Source organism: Semicossyphus pulcher, unplaced genomic scaffold (genome assembly GCF_022749685.1).
Source record: "Semicossyphus pulcher isolate SPU_LCO1_2020_fin unplaced genomic scaffold, fSemPul1.0.p SCAF_2, whole genome shotgun sequence".
Classification (NCBI taxonomy): domain Eukaryota; kingdom Metazoa; phylum Chordata; class Actinopteri; order Labriformes; family Labridae; genus Semicossyphus; species Semicossyphus pulcher.
In genome coordinates, this window is record NW_027211693.1 from 17,009,719 (window position 1) to 17,024,645 (window position 14,927).

Below are 14,927 nucleotides of genomic sequence, written 5' to 3' on the forward strand. Positions count from 1 at the left end.
CTGTTTTCTTGGTTTATTTTATGCCCCAGTTTGTGATGGAAGTGTTTTTACTTGTAAATGAAAACAAATAATATAATGTCTGGTACAACTGGTAGTATAATGTTGTCAGTGCAGAAATCAAATGAGAGAGAGAGAGACAGCTTTACCTCTTCACTTAAGCTGCTCTCTCTCTGCCTCCTGACAGAATATCAAGATTTGACCATAACAGGAGGATTCACTTTATATTTTATTTCATGTTTGCCAAATTTTATTTTATGTTTTGCCGAAATACAGTTGCATTAGACATTTTCTCATGCTGAGTCATAGTGAGTTTTAGAACAGGCGATGATTATGAAATAAATAACATTAAAACGCACTGTACACTGACGGACTGCTGGAGAGAGCGAGAGCGAGGGGGAGAGAGAGAGGGCACATACCGGTACATATAAGAACAGAACTGCGGAAATAAGAGGAAAACTAGTCATGATGATGAAGCCTGATGTAGCTCTGTGTAACTCTCAGGTTCATCAATTAAGTGTTTGAACTAAACTGCAGCCCGGAGTCTCTGTTAACAGAGACAAGCGGAGTGACAGTGTCAGACAATGTCCGCGTTTAATAATCGCCACAGTCACGGAACATATACGAGTCTGTCCGGTCTTAAAAGCTCGGTTTTCTCTAACTGCTCTCATTTTAGAGCACGCCATGTCTACCTTCCCCGAACTCACTAACTTTCTCCCACTGTGTCTCTGTAACTCTCCTGTCGGCTGGCTCATCAGTCTGTATCTGTATTCTCACACACCCACTGGGTCAGTCGCAATGTTTATCTGAGGAACAGATTTGATTGGCTGAGTAGCGCCACGTGTGATTTACAACGAATGCATTGGTCTGCGAGTTTCCCCCCAAATCACTGCCGCAAAGACAAAAAAGCTGCGCAGGTTAAAATAGATGCGCTTGTCAAAACTGTAAATAGGTCCGGAGACGACGGCAGTTTGGTCCAGATCCGCACCGCGGTCCGCCGCTTGGGGACCGCTGCCATAGAGTGTCTCATGTGTGGCGTCCACGGTTGGCTCCGGTTGCAACTCTTGATTTTCCTCAGTGACGGTCGCTTTCCTTTTTAGACTGTTTGCCTTCATCTGAGCATCTGTTTGTTCAGCCATAGTAGATTGCCGTTCACTCGCAACTCTTGCAGAGACCGGAAAAGCAGCCGCTTAGCTCCGCCTACCCTCTCTGGCAGACCAACCACTGCTGGCTGATGGAAACGTGTCACTAACTGGGCGCCGCTTGTGATTTTTTTCTGTGAATGTTGCCACAGACTCTGTTAATCCTTTCTGCTCTAACAGATTGTTTTCATAAGTTCAATCATTGACTATATGAAAAAACAGGACAATTTTTCTAATGTCCTGTTTGGTCAACACTCTGAATCCTGAAATTATTAAAGAGTAACAATTAACATTTCTTGTTTAACAACTGAAATTATAAATGTATTTGTTTAAAAGTCGACACACTGTTTCTAGTCTTCAGTTGTGATGCAGTCAACACATATAAGTGCCCCTGTGTTTGTGTCTGCAGCTATCGTACAGGGTGACTCACTAGAGGAGATCTACAACAAAATCAAGCTAATCATCGAGGAGCAGTCTGGTCCCTACATCTGGATCCCCTCCTCAGAGAAGCTCTGAGCTCCCTGCCGTCCCCTCTGCATCGATGCAGAGCTCCCCTCCTGCCTCCCAGAGACCCCACCCACGCCCAAATAGCCCCCCCTCCCCCCCCCCCCCCCCCCTCACTTCCTTTTTGCAGATATGTTTCATATCAAGTTTTAGTGTCATCATTATGTTACTCTCTAAATGAAAAAGAAGTCTTATCACCATTACTGTGACTGTGCACACCCCTGCATGAGTTTCTCAACAAATCCATTCAAGACTGGAAATGCCATTCCAAAGGAATTTGTCAAATGAAAACAAAAGGGAAGAGGAATAAATCCTTTTGTGAACTGGGACTGACTGAAGATCAGAATGTTTTACAGAAATCTGGAGAGAGGAGACGGGATTCAAAAAGAAGTTGCAGGGAAACAAGAGACAAATCATACCAAGTTGGAACACTTTGTAAATGTTCATCAAATCACATTTAAAAAGACACGCAAGATGAGAAGTGAAGACCAATTTAAGGTTGTTTTTTTTTCTAAAAAGACTGGATAAAATCGAGCCCTGCTGATGGTACTGTTCAAGGAGTCATCTCTCTTGTTTATAATGACTGAGGAAATTAGTGGAGCCTACAAACTGGTGATCTATTTATCACAAACCAGCTTGCTGTTTGGTCGTCTGCCAGTTGTCTGTGCTGCAGCTGATAAAGACATCTCGGGAGGCAGATCAAGAGGAAGAAGTGCGTTGTGAATCTCTACATTTATATTATGAAATCACAAGATAAATGATAAAATCCCACTGAGATTTTACTACATATAAAGTACTACACATTTTACACTTCACTAGAGTTGTCAATTTGGAGGGCTGTTAGATTTCATTTTAGGTTGTTTTTTTTTTTTCTCTTTTTTTGTGGGATTTTTTGCTTGTGGTTTTTAGCTGCTCTGTGTAAAGGATGGGGGTAGAGAAGTGTAACTGGGCTCTCTGCAAAACACCAAACTGCCTTACATCAAATACAAATTCTGTTTTGTGACTACCTGTTGTCTGTGAGGGAGGCTGCACACAAATGACGAGGAAAAGAGAGGAAACATTCTCATCTTTTCTTACTTTTTTGTGTCCTCCAACTGCCAGGGGGCCTGACTTGAGTGCAATAGATAAAAACAGAGTCTCACCTCTGTGGGCGCCTTTTATTCCTCTGTATTTCCACCTTCCTTCCCGAATTAGGCCATTGGATCACAATTTGGACAGCCAGAGCCTCCTTACTCATGTTGAGCAGCAGACCACCCTATTACACTCTCTGCCTTCCAAGAGGATTCTCTTCTGATTGAATGGTCACATGGTACTGTCCTATCTGCCGCCATGACGGTGGCCTTAAAACGGGTAGAACAAGACAATAATTGTATTGGATGTCCTAACAATTAAAGAGTCAATATAACCTGTTTTTGGATTGTCCCCATGTCCCCCTACCAAAAATAACACTAAAGTTGGGTTTGATTAAACCTAAATGCTTTGTGTATCTGTAAACATATTCTTAATGAGTCTCTTGTTGGCAGGTGCAGAACCACTGTGTTGAGCTCTTAATTGAGTCTGGGGTGAGCTAGACCAGCTCAGGAATCTTAACGTACAGATACCATTACCCCCGCGACTGAAAGCCCATGTTTGGTTGATGACACAGAGATTTCAAAGCTGTCTAATGTGAACAAACAAGTACCAATAGTACTGTTGCTTAGTTCTCAACTAAACGGTGTTATCAGGCTGCATTATGTGTCTTTTTCGTGAGCTTGTTCAAGGCCATCAGTGTGGTAACCTTTGAGTTGGCTGCGTGGCTTCACCAGGATTGACCCGCTCCACCCTCCCATGCAGATCTTGGCACTATATGTTCACGAGCGCATGCGAGAGAGAGCAGAAGAAGGAGTGGGAGTGACGAAGGAGTACTTTGGCCCCTGATCGCGAACACTCTGGCTTTCCTCCTCAACTTTTTGAAGAGTGCGAAGGAAGTTTTTCTTTTTTGTTTGTTCTCCAGAGAGCCAGACCCAACAGGAAGTTGTAACCTAGACCTCTGGGTCCCCCCTGCTCTCTCCCACCCACAGAGCACCTGTACCTGCAGGCATTTTCTGAACAGGTGTGCCCACCTGCCAGGCACCACTGCTAAACCAGCTGTCATTACCTGTGTCAAACCAGAGTTCAGGGAATAACCGAAGGGAACAGAGCCATTTATAAACTGCTTGCAGACTGTTTCAAAGGGTGTGGTAGCTGTACAATGTAAATAAGCCCCCAGCAGATCCCCCTCACCTGTGCTTCATGCATGTGTGAATCAAACTGGGACAAACATGTTTTATAGACCACAAATGTCAGGTAAGTAAAGTTTGAGCTACTCTTGAGATATAATTTCCATACAAATGTGCTGTATTGTTGGTATTTCTCTTCAAATGCCTATTGGAAAACTTAACTAGTCAGTTGGGAATTCAATTCCTGCAAGTAGGGCCTGTCTACATGTGATTTCTTGTGGAACGTGTCTGGGTGTATAGATTTAAAAAATATATTGTAAAATAATTATAAAGAGATGCAGGCAGAAACCTACACAGTATCACAGAAACCAGGAGCATTGATCAATACATCATTAGAAGTTTAGAATTGGTCCTCTCTGGTGTTTAGTTGAAACACAGCTGACTGTTAACAATGTGTGTGGTATTCATACCTCAGTCAGCCATGTCAAAGCCCAAAGAACTCGATTTCATTTTACTCTTTCCATTGAGGTTGTGCTATATAACGAGATGGAACCTGAATGCCTCTGTGTGTGTATAATTGATGAGGGTCTTTGTTCTGATGAGAGAAATGATGACATATATGCTTTTATTTTTCGGGTGGGGGGGTCAGGGTTCTTGTTTGTACTTTTGGGTGATGATGTTTCTGTTATAGCACATCTGTGCAGTAAGTGCTTGCAAACATGAACCCTTTGATTGTACAGTAGTTTCCTTCCTGTCACTGCAGGTGGTACAGCCTATCAGGACACTTGGCCTCATGGTCTTCCCTGTCCTAGTCATGAGGGAACACAGTCCTGCAACTTTTGTTTGGGTTTTATTTTGGGACTTGACAAAAGTTTATTTGTTTGAAAATAAAATATGTGACTCAGTTATGATTTTGATGTTCTTGTTATTCTGCTTCAAAGGGACTTAAAAGCTTTGAACATGGCACTAAAGAAAGGTGTTATTTTAGTCTTTATTATCAGGAGAAAGACAGGAAACATGGGGAGACAGAGGAGGCTAAAATCAAACCAGGAACGAATGTGGTATTATCAGAATGCCCTCCAATAAAGTAACAACTTATCAAACTGGAATATTTGATGAACATTTTCAAACCAATGGAACTGAGTCAATTTTAATCCAGACTGTGAACAGGCAGCTTTCACAGGGTTGACAACATCCTCGTTCAGTTATTCTTCCATGATGAGGTTTTTCTTCGCTTTGTCCAACCTGTCCAGGATTTCACTGTAGAGACCAGACATCTGTGGGTGCACAACAAACAACTGTAAGACTTGTAAAGCTCTCTCGTGTTTCTTCCGCCCAAGCATTTCTCTAATTTGCCTATTTTGCAGCATCATTCAAGCTCTTTCATGCTTCCAAGTCTGCTTCATGCCCTCCCTTCTTCTCCACCAGCCTTGTACCTGTGTCTCATAGCTCTCCTGCAGGGATCCCAGGTGGCGGACGAAGCTCATGGCGAGGCCGCACCACTTCTCAGCCTCCGGGTACTGAGCCAGGCTGTACAGCAGTATCCCTGTGTTCCACGCCCGCGTCAGCAACCACAGGGTCTCCATCTCTGGAAAGTCGTCGGGCTGCAGAGAGGAGCAGGAAGATGTTCAAAAGACCATTTGACGGAAGCCACCTGGGTAGCTCTCTTCAGCCACGCACATGGAAGGAAATCTGTTTTTGGTGGGTAAAGCCTGTGAGTAACTTTCATCCAATCCTGTTCTACTCTGTGTAAACCTTCACTAGGAGTCTTAAACAGACCGTAAACAAACCCCAACGTTTATCATTTCTGAAGTTTCCTTCATTTTTTACACTTTAATCTCAGGCTTTCACTTTGATCCAAAGATTTCCACAGCTTTCGAGTAATAACTCAATATGAAAGGGGAAATATGCAGTGCCTCTAAAGCAGGGTAATGTCTCAATAATTTGCTGCCTCTTTCAGAGCTGCAGCTCACCGGCAGTGTGATGACTTGTACAGCACATTAACATTCAAATTGGCAGGAAGGGGGTGGTGAATGGAAGCATCTGCTAATTGAAGTGCGGCTGAAAGCCCATTGATAAAAAGAGGCTTCCAGAACAGCAGGCGAGCATGGAGTGGAAGAGAGGGGGTTAATTATATAGCAGGGAGCAGTTCTGTTGGAGGGAACAGGAGGTGGGAGCCAAGGGATGGGCGGCCTGTGATTGGTGCTGACTCACTGCGGCTGCAATGATGGACAGGGCCTCCTCGTAGTATTCCCACACCTCCTCCAGCACACGGGCCTCCACCTCTGACACACCACTTGGGAGGGACAGCTTGATCAGGCTGTGAACACACTTGCTAAGGCAGGGACACAAGAAGAGTCATGCAATCAGAGAGCCTTTTCATCCTAATGAGCACTTTGTAGGAATGGATCAGTAATGAAATGTCACAGGTATTTTCATGCAGAGTAGTGATGGGCATGCCTGCAGCGGGCCAGGTCAGCCTGTGGTTGTTTCTTGTGCAGAGCGAGAGCAACCCTCAAGGCCTTCTTACACAGCAGAGGGAAGTGGGCTGGAGGCTCCATGGCTAAAGCTAAAAAAAAGAAAAAAGATACTAGCATGCAGGAAACACTGGAACGTGTCTGTTTCATTAGGCATGTTTGCAGGCACGAGACGAACAGTGCAGCAAGGTTTTTTATTTCTTTACCTGCGATGGTTTCTAGCACCTTGATTTCCACATTTTCAAGCTCCAGGACAGACTCGAGTACTGTCTCAACCTTGGGGTCATTCAGCTTAGCACGGGCTTCAAATTCATACAGCAGCAGCAGTGTGTCTGTTGGGTCCATTGGGAAGTTACCTGTTAGAAAAACACACGTTAAGATTACATTTCTTAAGCTCAATTTAATCAATTTGAAGACATGGTTGTAAATTTTGAGAGTGCATCTCATTAAGAAACCTGATGCTTTCAGGGTTCTCCAGATCTCCCAGCAGATCTGAATGTGCTCCAGAGCCTGAGCGAGCTCCTCAGTCTGTGAAACCAAGCACAAACACTAAACAGGCATCCAGGATTCATCAGTGCCATCTAGTGTTCACCTCCTCTTCAAAGGCAGAGGGATTAAAATGAAACACCTACGCCAGTGCCAATAATGTGGTTAGTCACCTCTCTTCTCCACTGGTCTTGGTAAATTTCCATCCATGTGCATTGAGTGCGTGCTAAATGTAGGAGACAGGTCAGAGAGAGTGGGTTGCACACCTGGGCAGAGTGAGATTTCCTGCAGATCTCCAAAGATGCAGCAGCAGCCATTAGCAGACACGTCTTCTGGCCCATGAGCAGTGTGCGATCAGAAGGGCACAGCTGGGAGAGCTACGGGTTTATGCAGATAAAGCCGCATGTATTACAAATAAACTATTGTGTTTGCCATTACTTTAATACTTACTTTAATGTTTTGACTGCAATAAACAATGACAGTGCCTTGTGATAAGAAGGTGGGTTTGAGCACTCAGTTCCTCCTAAAATTAAGAAGTTCATCCAAGTGTCTCTGCCAAATCTAATCAGCATCTGCTGCAGAATCTTCAAATTGTATATTTATGCTCTGAGACATAAATGCATGTACTTTAATCAGGTTTGTGCACTAGTCAACATCGAGTGGAGAAAAAAAGAAATCGATGTGCAATTACAGGTATTGTGGTAAAGGTAAGGTCTGAAAGTCAGAGGGCAGGGGTAACTATCAGGATGGGATCACCGTGGGTCACTGTGATTCTTTATCTTAAACTGCTATTTTTCTTTAGAAAAGGTACATCTTTGTTCAGGAGTTATTGATCTACACCCACGTATTATACTATAGATATTGACTGATTCACCTGACAAAGCTAATAAGAGCACTTGCCTGGTAAGAGAGAACAAAGAAATCCCTCATTCTGTCAGGGCAGCTCTCACACTGCAGAGCCGAGTTCCAAGCTGCAACAAAGACACACACACACACACACACACACACACACACACAGACAGACGAAATGAAGGTGCTGCAGGATTTTAAGTGATAGCACACCATCTCTGATTGAAGTGACAAGGATAGAAAATATCTCAGTACCAATCTTCCTGAACCAGTTAGCTTCCTCTGCACGTTTCTCAGCAGTCATGAGAGACTGGAATGAAACTTTCTGCAGCGCTGCAGCGACGGCAAACAAAACATTTATCAGGTTATCACACAAAGCAGACACTGTAGTGAGTGTAGTTGTGTGTACTCACCCATTTTTAAATATGGCAGAAGAACATCCAGATTAACATTCCTACATGTAGTGATGCAAGAATGACAAGTAAGTCTGCAGTTTGATTGTACTAAAGCATAAACAATACTCAGTCTTTCCTTTCCCTCACCTCGTCTCATCACTCGATTTTTCTATTGTTGAGAGCACAAGTCGAATCAAGCACCTATAAAAAGATGAATGGAGAATCTGGTGTTGACCTCCTTTATTTCACCTACTAACTGTATTATACAGAGACACACTTTCACTGGAGAAGCAGGGGAATATAGGTCAGTGGATCATAGAGGTGTATGGAAAAGCTAACAGACTCGCTACAATATCTCAGCACGTAAGCCATCTCCACTAACTGTTGTCACTTCATGTACGAAAGTATACCGTCGTGGTTTGTTTACACGGACTCAACATTTGAACACTGAATGCTTCAATATACATAAATACAAATTCTGGAGGTGAAACTGAAAATTGTAAGCAAACTTATGGATTATTAAAATGTTCATATATATCCTTCCCAGCTTTCTGTATTAACCCCTTTTTAAGTACCGAGACTTAAGATTCTGTTTGTTTTCCTGCAGGCAAATGATTTATTTTAGTTTTAAACTCTTCATTTGTTTTTCCTGTTCTCACAGACCTGAGAGCAGTCAGAACCTGAGCTTCATCTTTGGAGTTGTCACACAAGCTCTCCAGCGCCTTCATGGCAGTTTCCTGTTGTTCGCTCTGTCTCAGGGGAACAAACATCCTCGTCATTAATTCCACCACCCGCCTGTCACATTAATCACAACGATGCCAAAAATAGGATTCCAACCCCAACTGTTTTCTAAACCTTACCCTTAAAAATGACTCAAAGCTGGTTGCTGTCCACTTGTAGTAGCTTTAGAAAGGTAAGCGTACACTAAGCTGTTAATTTAACTCATCTATTACATTTAATTACAGTTCAATCATGGACACAATCCCTAATCGCCTGCAGGTACAACTGTCCTGGACTAAACCCAGATTTTTTTTTCCAATCATCAGACTGGGTAAAGTGACAATAATTTCCTTATTTATTCCAAATATTTGACAGCTGGTTTACAGAACCGAGTAGAGTCTTGTGATGATTCCTACCTCTAAAGCAATCTGAGCAGCCAGACTGAGGAGATTGAAAGCAGCGTTCTCAGATACCAGCAGTCTGTCCTCGCTGGTCACAGGACACTTCGACAGACGTCCCAATGCATTCACTGCTTCTGCAGCTGGTACAAATAAACAGCCTCGTCACCGCAGACAATAAGCTGAAGATGAAAACACTCCTACCACACATGCTTTTACTGTGTGTGCATCATCACCTTTCTCCACGTTGCTCTCCTGCACTGCAATCTTGTACACACTGAACTGAGTGAAAATGTTGTCAGGGTCACATCTCTCTGCTTCTTTTACCGCATCTTTGGCCTGATAACACATTTTCAAAAATATATGTCAACATATATTACACAGAAAATGTGGCAGGAGCATATCCCATTGTGGCTGCTGACAAAGACAAACCACCTGCTGAGTTGTGATATTTATTTCACCAACTTTCTGCTGCGGCTCAAGTTGTCTCACCTTCTCCAGCTGCTTAAGTTGCAGGAAACAGGAAGCTCTGTTTCTCTGCAGTTTGGCTAAATTGGGCTCCATTTGACCGCCCTTAAAGAAACTCAGGGAGTAGTTATACCACTGAAGAGCCTCAGAATAGTTCCCGGCCTGGACAGAAAGACGGTACATGACGGTAAACTTTATTTATTCGTGTGTAGAAATTAAACATAGCACTTGTGAGGCCATTTCCTAGTTCAAAAGCAGCGTAGGAGTATACATGTGGGATATATGTCTTTTAAGGAAACCATAGGACCCAAAGCTAACCAAACTAACACAGAGAAAATATGCACAGTTGGCATAGGTAAGATGGGTCAGCAGCTGCTCACCAGCTACAGTGCTAATCAAATGCTGATAACTACATACATGTAAATAAAAAAAAATCTTCTGCATTGAGGATAAACAAGGCTGTGTTTGGCATACCTCAAAGTGTTTGGAAGCTTTATCCCACAGCATGATATGAAGACTTGTGAGGGCCTGCGGAGTCAGCTGTTTTCCTGTATAGTGGCCTGTGTGGGAGTGAAAACTGTTAACACTTATACAGAAGCAACTCTACAGTGCATTTTTCAACATTTCTATAAAATTCATCAGGCTTATTCTGTTATACAAAAGTACCGGTTATAATATCCTCTATCTTCTGTTTTCCCAACAGCTCCTTGCCTCTCTGCAGCAGCAGCTCAATGTGCAAGACAAGAGCAGTTCCCAGGTCAGGGGCCGACTCGAAGTGCTGACACACACGCTTCAAATACTCAAATGCCAGCACTTCTCTGCAAAAATCAAAATGGATATTATTCAGAGTCAGCCAGTATATCAGGGCAGTCCATTCTGCTTTCTGTCTTATGCATTTATACAAACAGTACGTTTTTACCTGTCTTCAGTCATGAGTAGTTTCACTGTGCTCAGACACACGTCAAGAGGAACCTTAGCTTCCAGCATCTCAGGAAGCCCTTAAAACATATTTGTGTGATCTGCTTTAAAATGAGCATCTAACCTCCCAAAAACCTTAACCCAATGACACAGAGAAAAGGGTCTGGATACAAGTACAATCTTCTTCTGTTGGAGACTGAGCAGCTCTACTGAAAGACCTGACCTGACTCTAAAAGCCTGAGCAGTAGTTTCTGTAGACAGTTTTTCACTGTAGACACTTTAATACTTCTGGAGCAATAAAAGTAATCAGTTTAATTTGTTTTACAAATCCACTTTATCTCCATTAGCTTCAGATACTCTAACTAGCAGCATTCTCTCTTTGATCTACTTCTCTAACCTCTCAGCCACTGACACCCTACTGCTGCCTGTGTTAATGAGGTTTTGTATAAATAAATTAATGAGATCAGGTAATGACTAACCTGCTCTGATATGATCGTCTGTGGCCCCACATCTCAGAAGTATTCTGATCTTTAAGTACAGCCCAGATGCGCACACACATTCCTGTCAAATTGCAAATTGCCATTAGTTACAGTGCATCTGCGATTTTGTTTGCGATTTAGTTCATGCTTCAAAATGCATGTGCAGATTACAGCGTAATAATGATTTCTCATATCTTACCTTGTTAGCTAAGCTGACAGCATTAAGAGCCTTCTCTTGAAACCTCTGACAGTCCCACTCCAGATAAACAGTGGCGAGGAGCCTCAAAACTTTGGCCTAATGTGGTGGAAACCGAAGACAGTTATAAAACAATTTGAACCCATTGCTTGAACCAAACTTTGAATCACCCTGTTTTACCTGGACTTCAGATCCTGGGGCGTATTTCACATTCATTTTCCCAATGTCATAGCTTTGGCTGAAAAAGAAGCAAAAGAAAATCCCTTTACCACTACATTGTTTCTCAGCACTCTTCTGTAGAACTGTAGGACATATTTAAACATTTATTTACCTCAGCCAAAATGCACTGTCCTCAAACGTTCTCAGATTGTAAGTGTCTACTCCAAAGTTGTAGCACATAAGGGAGAGATATGCAGTCTGCATTGTAAAAATATTTTAACAGTTATCATCCTCCACATTTTCTCTAGCAATATGTACTGTAAATGTGAAACAACAATATATATTTTTCTCATAGTGACAAAAGAGGGATTTTTTTTACATCTTTTGGTAGCCGCAGCAGCATGTCTTTGCAGCGCTGCATGTATGCCACAGCTTCATGGTTGTTGCCTTGAATTATGGCCTGCAGAGAAGAGACTTGAGCTTCCTTTTAAATGTGCACAAACAATATAACATTCCCAACGAGCAAAGAATGAGATTTCCCCCTCTCATTGTTTCTCAGTTCACATTTTAGCTGTCTCACACTTCACACTGCAAGTCTGTCAGAATAGCACTTCCTCAGCTGCCAAATATCACAAGAACAAATATTCACATTGAAGGTGTTGAACATCACATGCGCCACAGCTCACCGATTCTGCCTGGAATGAGAGAACTCGAAGCAGATCCTTCTCTACATCTCCCTTTGATAAAGTGATGTCACCCTTCCCGTCACCTCTGGATGTTAGATGGCCATAGAGGGTTTCCAGGCCCTAGGGAAATTGTATGTCAAATTATATGTAAACACCATATTTCTGTTTGAGCTCTCATTTTATGTCACCTTGACAGCAAGCCTTAAGAAGTTATCTGCCATCTGGGGATTTTTGCAGTCAAGCCAGGTTCTTCCTGTTTTGCTGGCCATCTGTAAAGATTAGACACTGACAAACAAAACTTGTCCTCCTGAAATGTTGAGAACTCAAAGAGGGAGCGTTGAGTTTTGCTTACCAGGATCTGCTTGCGGATGACGCCCTCTGTTGGATTCTCAGGCTCACAGCAGTACAGCAGACTGCATGCAACATGACGCACTGTGAAGATGGTGACACGATAGTGACTACCCCTGCTTTAAAGTCCAACATTGTGTCACCTTGTCAGATGACATGTCTGTGATTTTAAGGGTCAGGATTAACGGTAAAATGATAATGTAAATAAACTTTGACTAGCAGTGTACCTTTGGCTTTCTGAGTTTTACTTATAGTGGTGCCCACATTCTTAGTGACGGCCCAGTTCCACAGCTGGATGGCACACTCCTCAAGCTGAAATGGAAGAAAGAAAAAAGAAAACAATGCAACTTGTTGGCCAGATAAAGCTGAGCAAATGTTATACTAGAAAAAACACTGTCTTTGTTTTTGTACTAGATTGAGCGCTGCCTTACAAGAGTGCCTCACACACTTTTATCTACCTGTGGATCTGGTATTTGGGGGAAATCCTCCAGGCCAGACACGTCAGAGAAGAGTTTCTCTATCACCTCATCATAATTTGTCTGCTGTGTTTGCTGCAGCCTCTCTGTAAGACCTGTGTATTACCACAGGCACATCAACACAAGCTGTTGTCAAGATGTTTGACAGGAAAGAAACAAGGCAACGGCTGACGCGTCGTCTACGCAAGTGGTTAGTGATGTTTGACGGGGGACACCACATATCAAAACATTGTTTTACCCACAACAGCAATCTTCATTTCACCATTAGAGACAAAAGAACATACTTGCTAACTCATCACTTCCCTCTCTGGTTGTTGACATACCCCCAAATATTGCAAATAAATAACATGAACAATTATCCTTGATGAATTGTTTTAGAAACAGTTATCCCTTGTTAGGAAAGTCAGTAGATAAAAAAAAAAAAAAAACTCAGTTGAGAATGGTCATTTCATTTTTAATTTCTCTCTTGTGGAAGTTTTCCATTATATTTTATCTAATAATATTGCGCTAGTGTATTTGGTCATGCCTTCCTTTCAGGTAAAGTAAGTGCTGGTGTTACTTAAAATATTTTAGGAATTTGGTCAAAAACTGTTTGCTAGCTACCATAATAATAAAGTACATTTTACTGTTTACTGTTGTAATCTGTTATGACAAAAACCCTACTTTTCTTCCTTGTGGAGAGAGGATGTTAAAGGAAAAATTAAAGAAAAGGCTAACTGAAACCTTAGCATGTAAACAAGTCAGAAACTGAGCTAGTTTGAAATGTAGTAACATTTGCTAACTTCAGGAACTTGCAACTGCAATTCGTAGCCAAAAGAGTCACCACTTGATATAACAGATAGTAGTTAGACCAAGCAAAAAGGATATTTACTTACATTTCACAACGGAAACAAACGGCTCCATGTTGAAGACTTTACCAGTGAAAATAGCATCAGGCTAGCTCGTCACCGACGCGCGCGCGCCTCTTGTTTGATTGACAGCATGCACAAATGCCCGCGAAACGTCCAGGAAGGGAAGAGCTCTAAGGTAACGTATCAAAGTTTGTGTTAAGTGTTAACCATAAAGACTTTTGTGCCGTCATAGTTTATATTTACACTTAGACTGGCTAATATTTAGCAGAGAGTTTCTTATTGTTGAATTTCATTAAGTTAAGTTTAAGTTCTAGCAATATTTGACAACTTAGAATTTTCTAGCTTATTTAGCCTGAATCTTAGCTAGCATTTTACTGCTGAAAATAGCCCTTATTATGGGTGCACTACATGCCAGTAACCTTACTTACTGGAATGCGCCCAGTGTTGCCAGACCAGATTGACAGTTTCCAGCCCAATTACAACTCAAAACCAGCCCAATTCAATAAAAAACAGCCCAAATCATAACCTTGCCAGAAACCCATGTAAAACCGTTAAAACCATTACATACGCAATTGAAAACAGATCATAAGCACACAAAGCTTCATATCTGCATCAAATAAAAAAGATAAAATGTTAGACAAATATGCTATCACAACCGAAAAAGAGTGCAGTTAGACAAGCAACAATACAAATTGCAAAATGCACCCCTGGCATCGTGGCAAAACCACAATAAAGTGATCAAATACTGCCATGAAATGTGAGCAATAACTAAAACACCAAAATCCAACGTATTTCAAAACTATAGGATTATGGAGGAATGAAATCCAAAATCAAACATAGTTAAATAAAAATATAAATAAATGAATATGCCTTGATTATGACGTGAAAATAAATAGGACCTCCCTTATTCATACAATTGAATACAACTCATGTCAATCAAATGGGTAAACAGTAAGTGAGTGGAAACAATTAAATTGTTGTTTTTGACCATAAAATGACCAGCATAAAATGTTTGGTGTTCAAAACCCCGCCAAATGTTACCAGAAGCAGCCAAAATCCATCTACCAGCCCAATGCTATTTTCCCCAGCCCAAGGTAATCAAAAGAAGCCCAACTGGGCGGAAACCAACTCAAGTACCTACATACATAGTTAATGCACAGCCAAACAAACATAAACTAAA

General features: G+C 41.9%; 2 protein-coding genes across 5 annotated transcripts in view; one reads left to right on the plus strand and one right to left on the minus strand.

Moving 5' to 3' along the window:
* The window catches only part of dlg3 (discs, large homolog 3 (Drosophila)), a 68,203-nt gene extending 63,451 nt beyond the window's left edge, over positions 1-4,752 (plus strand). For all 4 annotated transcript variants that reach the window (XM_069669979.1, XM_069669980.1, XM_069669981.1 and 1 more), the window contains one exon: positions 1,549-4,752. In XM_069669979.1, coding sequence (XP_069526080.1) covers positions 1,549-1,655 — 107 coding nt within the window. In that variant the 3' untranslated portion in view covers positions 1,656-4,752. The remainder of the gene's footprint in view (positions 1-1,548) is intronic.
* Positions 4,753-5,046: 294 nt separating this feature from the next.
* On the minus strand, positions 5,047-13,799 carry tex11 (testis expressed 11). The gene is made up of 29 exons (XM_069670445.1): positions 13,772-13,799; positions 12,879-12,991; positions 12,648-12,732; positions 12,425-12,504; positions 12,261-12,341; positions 12,073-12,192; positions 11,766-11,846; positions 11,559-11,644; positions 11,408-11,465; positions 11,231-11,326; positions 11,032-11,113; positions 10,554-10,632; positions 10,301-10,452; positions 10,109-10,194; positions 9,659-9,796; positions 9,403-9,505; positions 9,185-9,309; positions 8,712-8,797; positions 8,196-8,249; positions 8,067-8,107; positions 7,909-7,986; positions 7,705-7,775; positions 7,071-7,181; positions 6,774-6,846; positions 6,525-6,674; positions 6,302-6,410; positions 6,056-6,176; positions 5,278-5,445; positions 5,047-5,118 (listed from the first exon to the last, which is right to left on the minus strand). Exons 1-29 carry the CDS (start codon positions 13,797-13,799, stop codon positions 5,047-5,049), a joined length of 2,727 nt encoding a protein of 908 aa, XP_069526546.1.
* Positions 13,800-14,927: the final 1,128 nt, after the last annotated feature.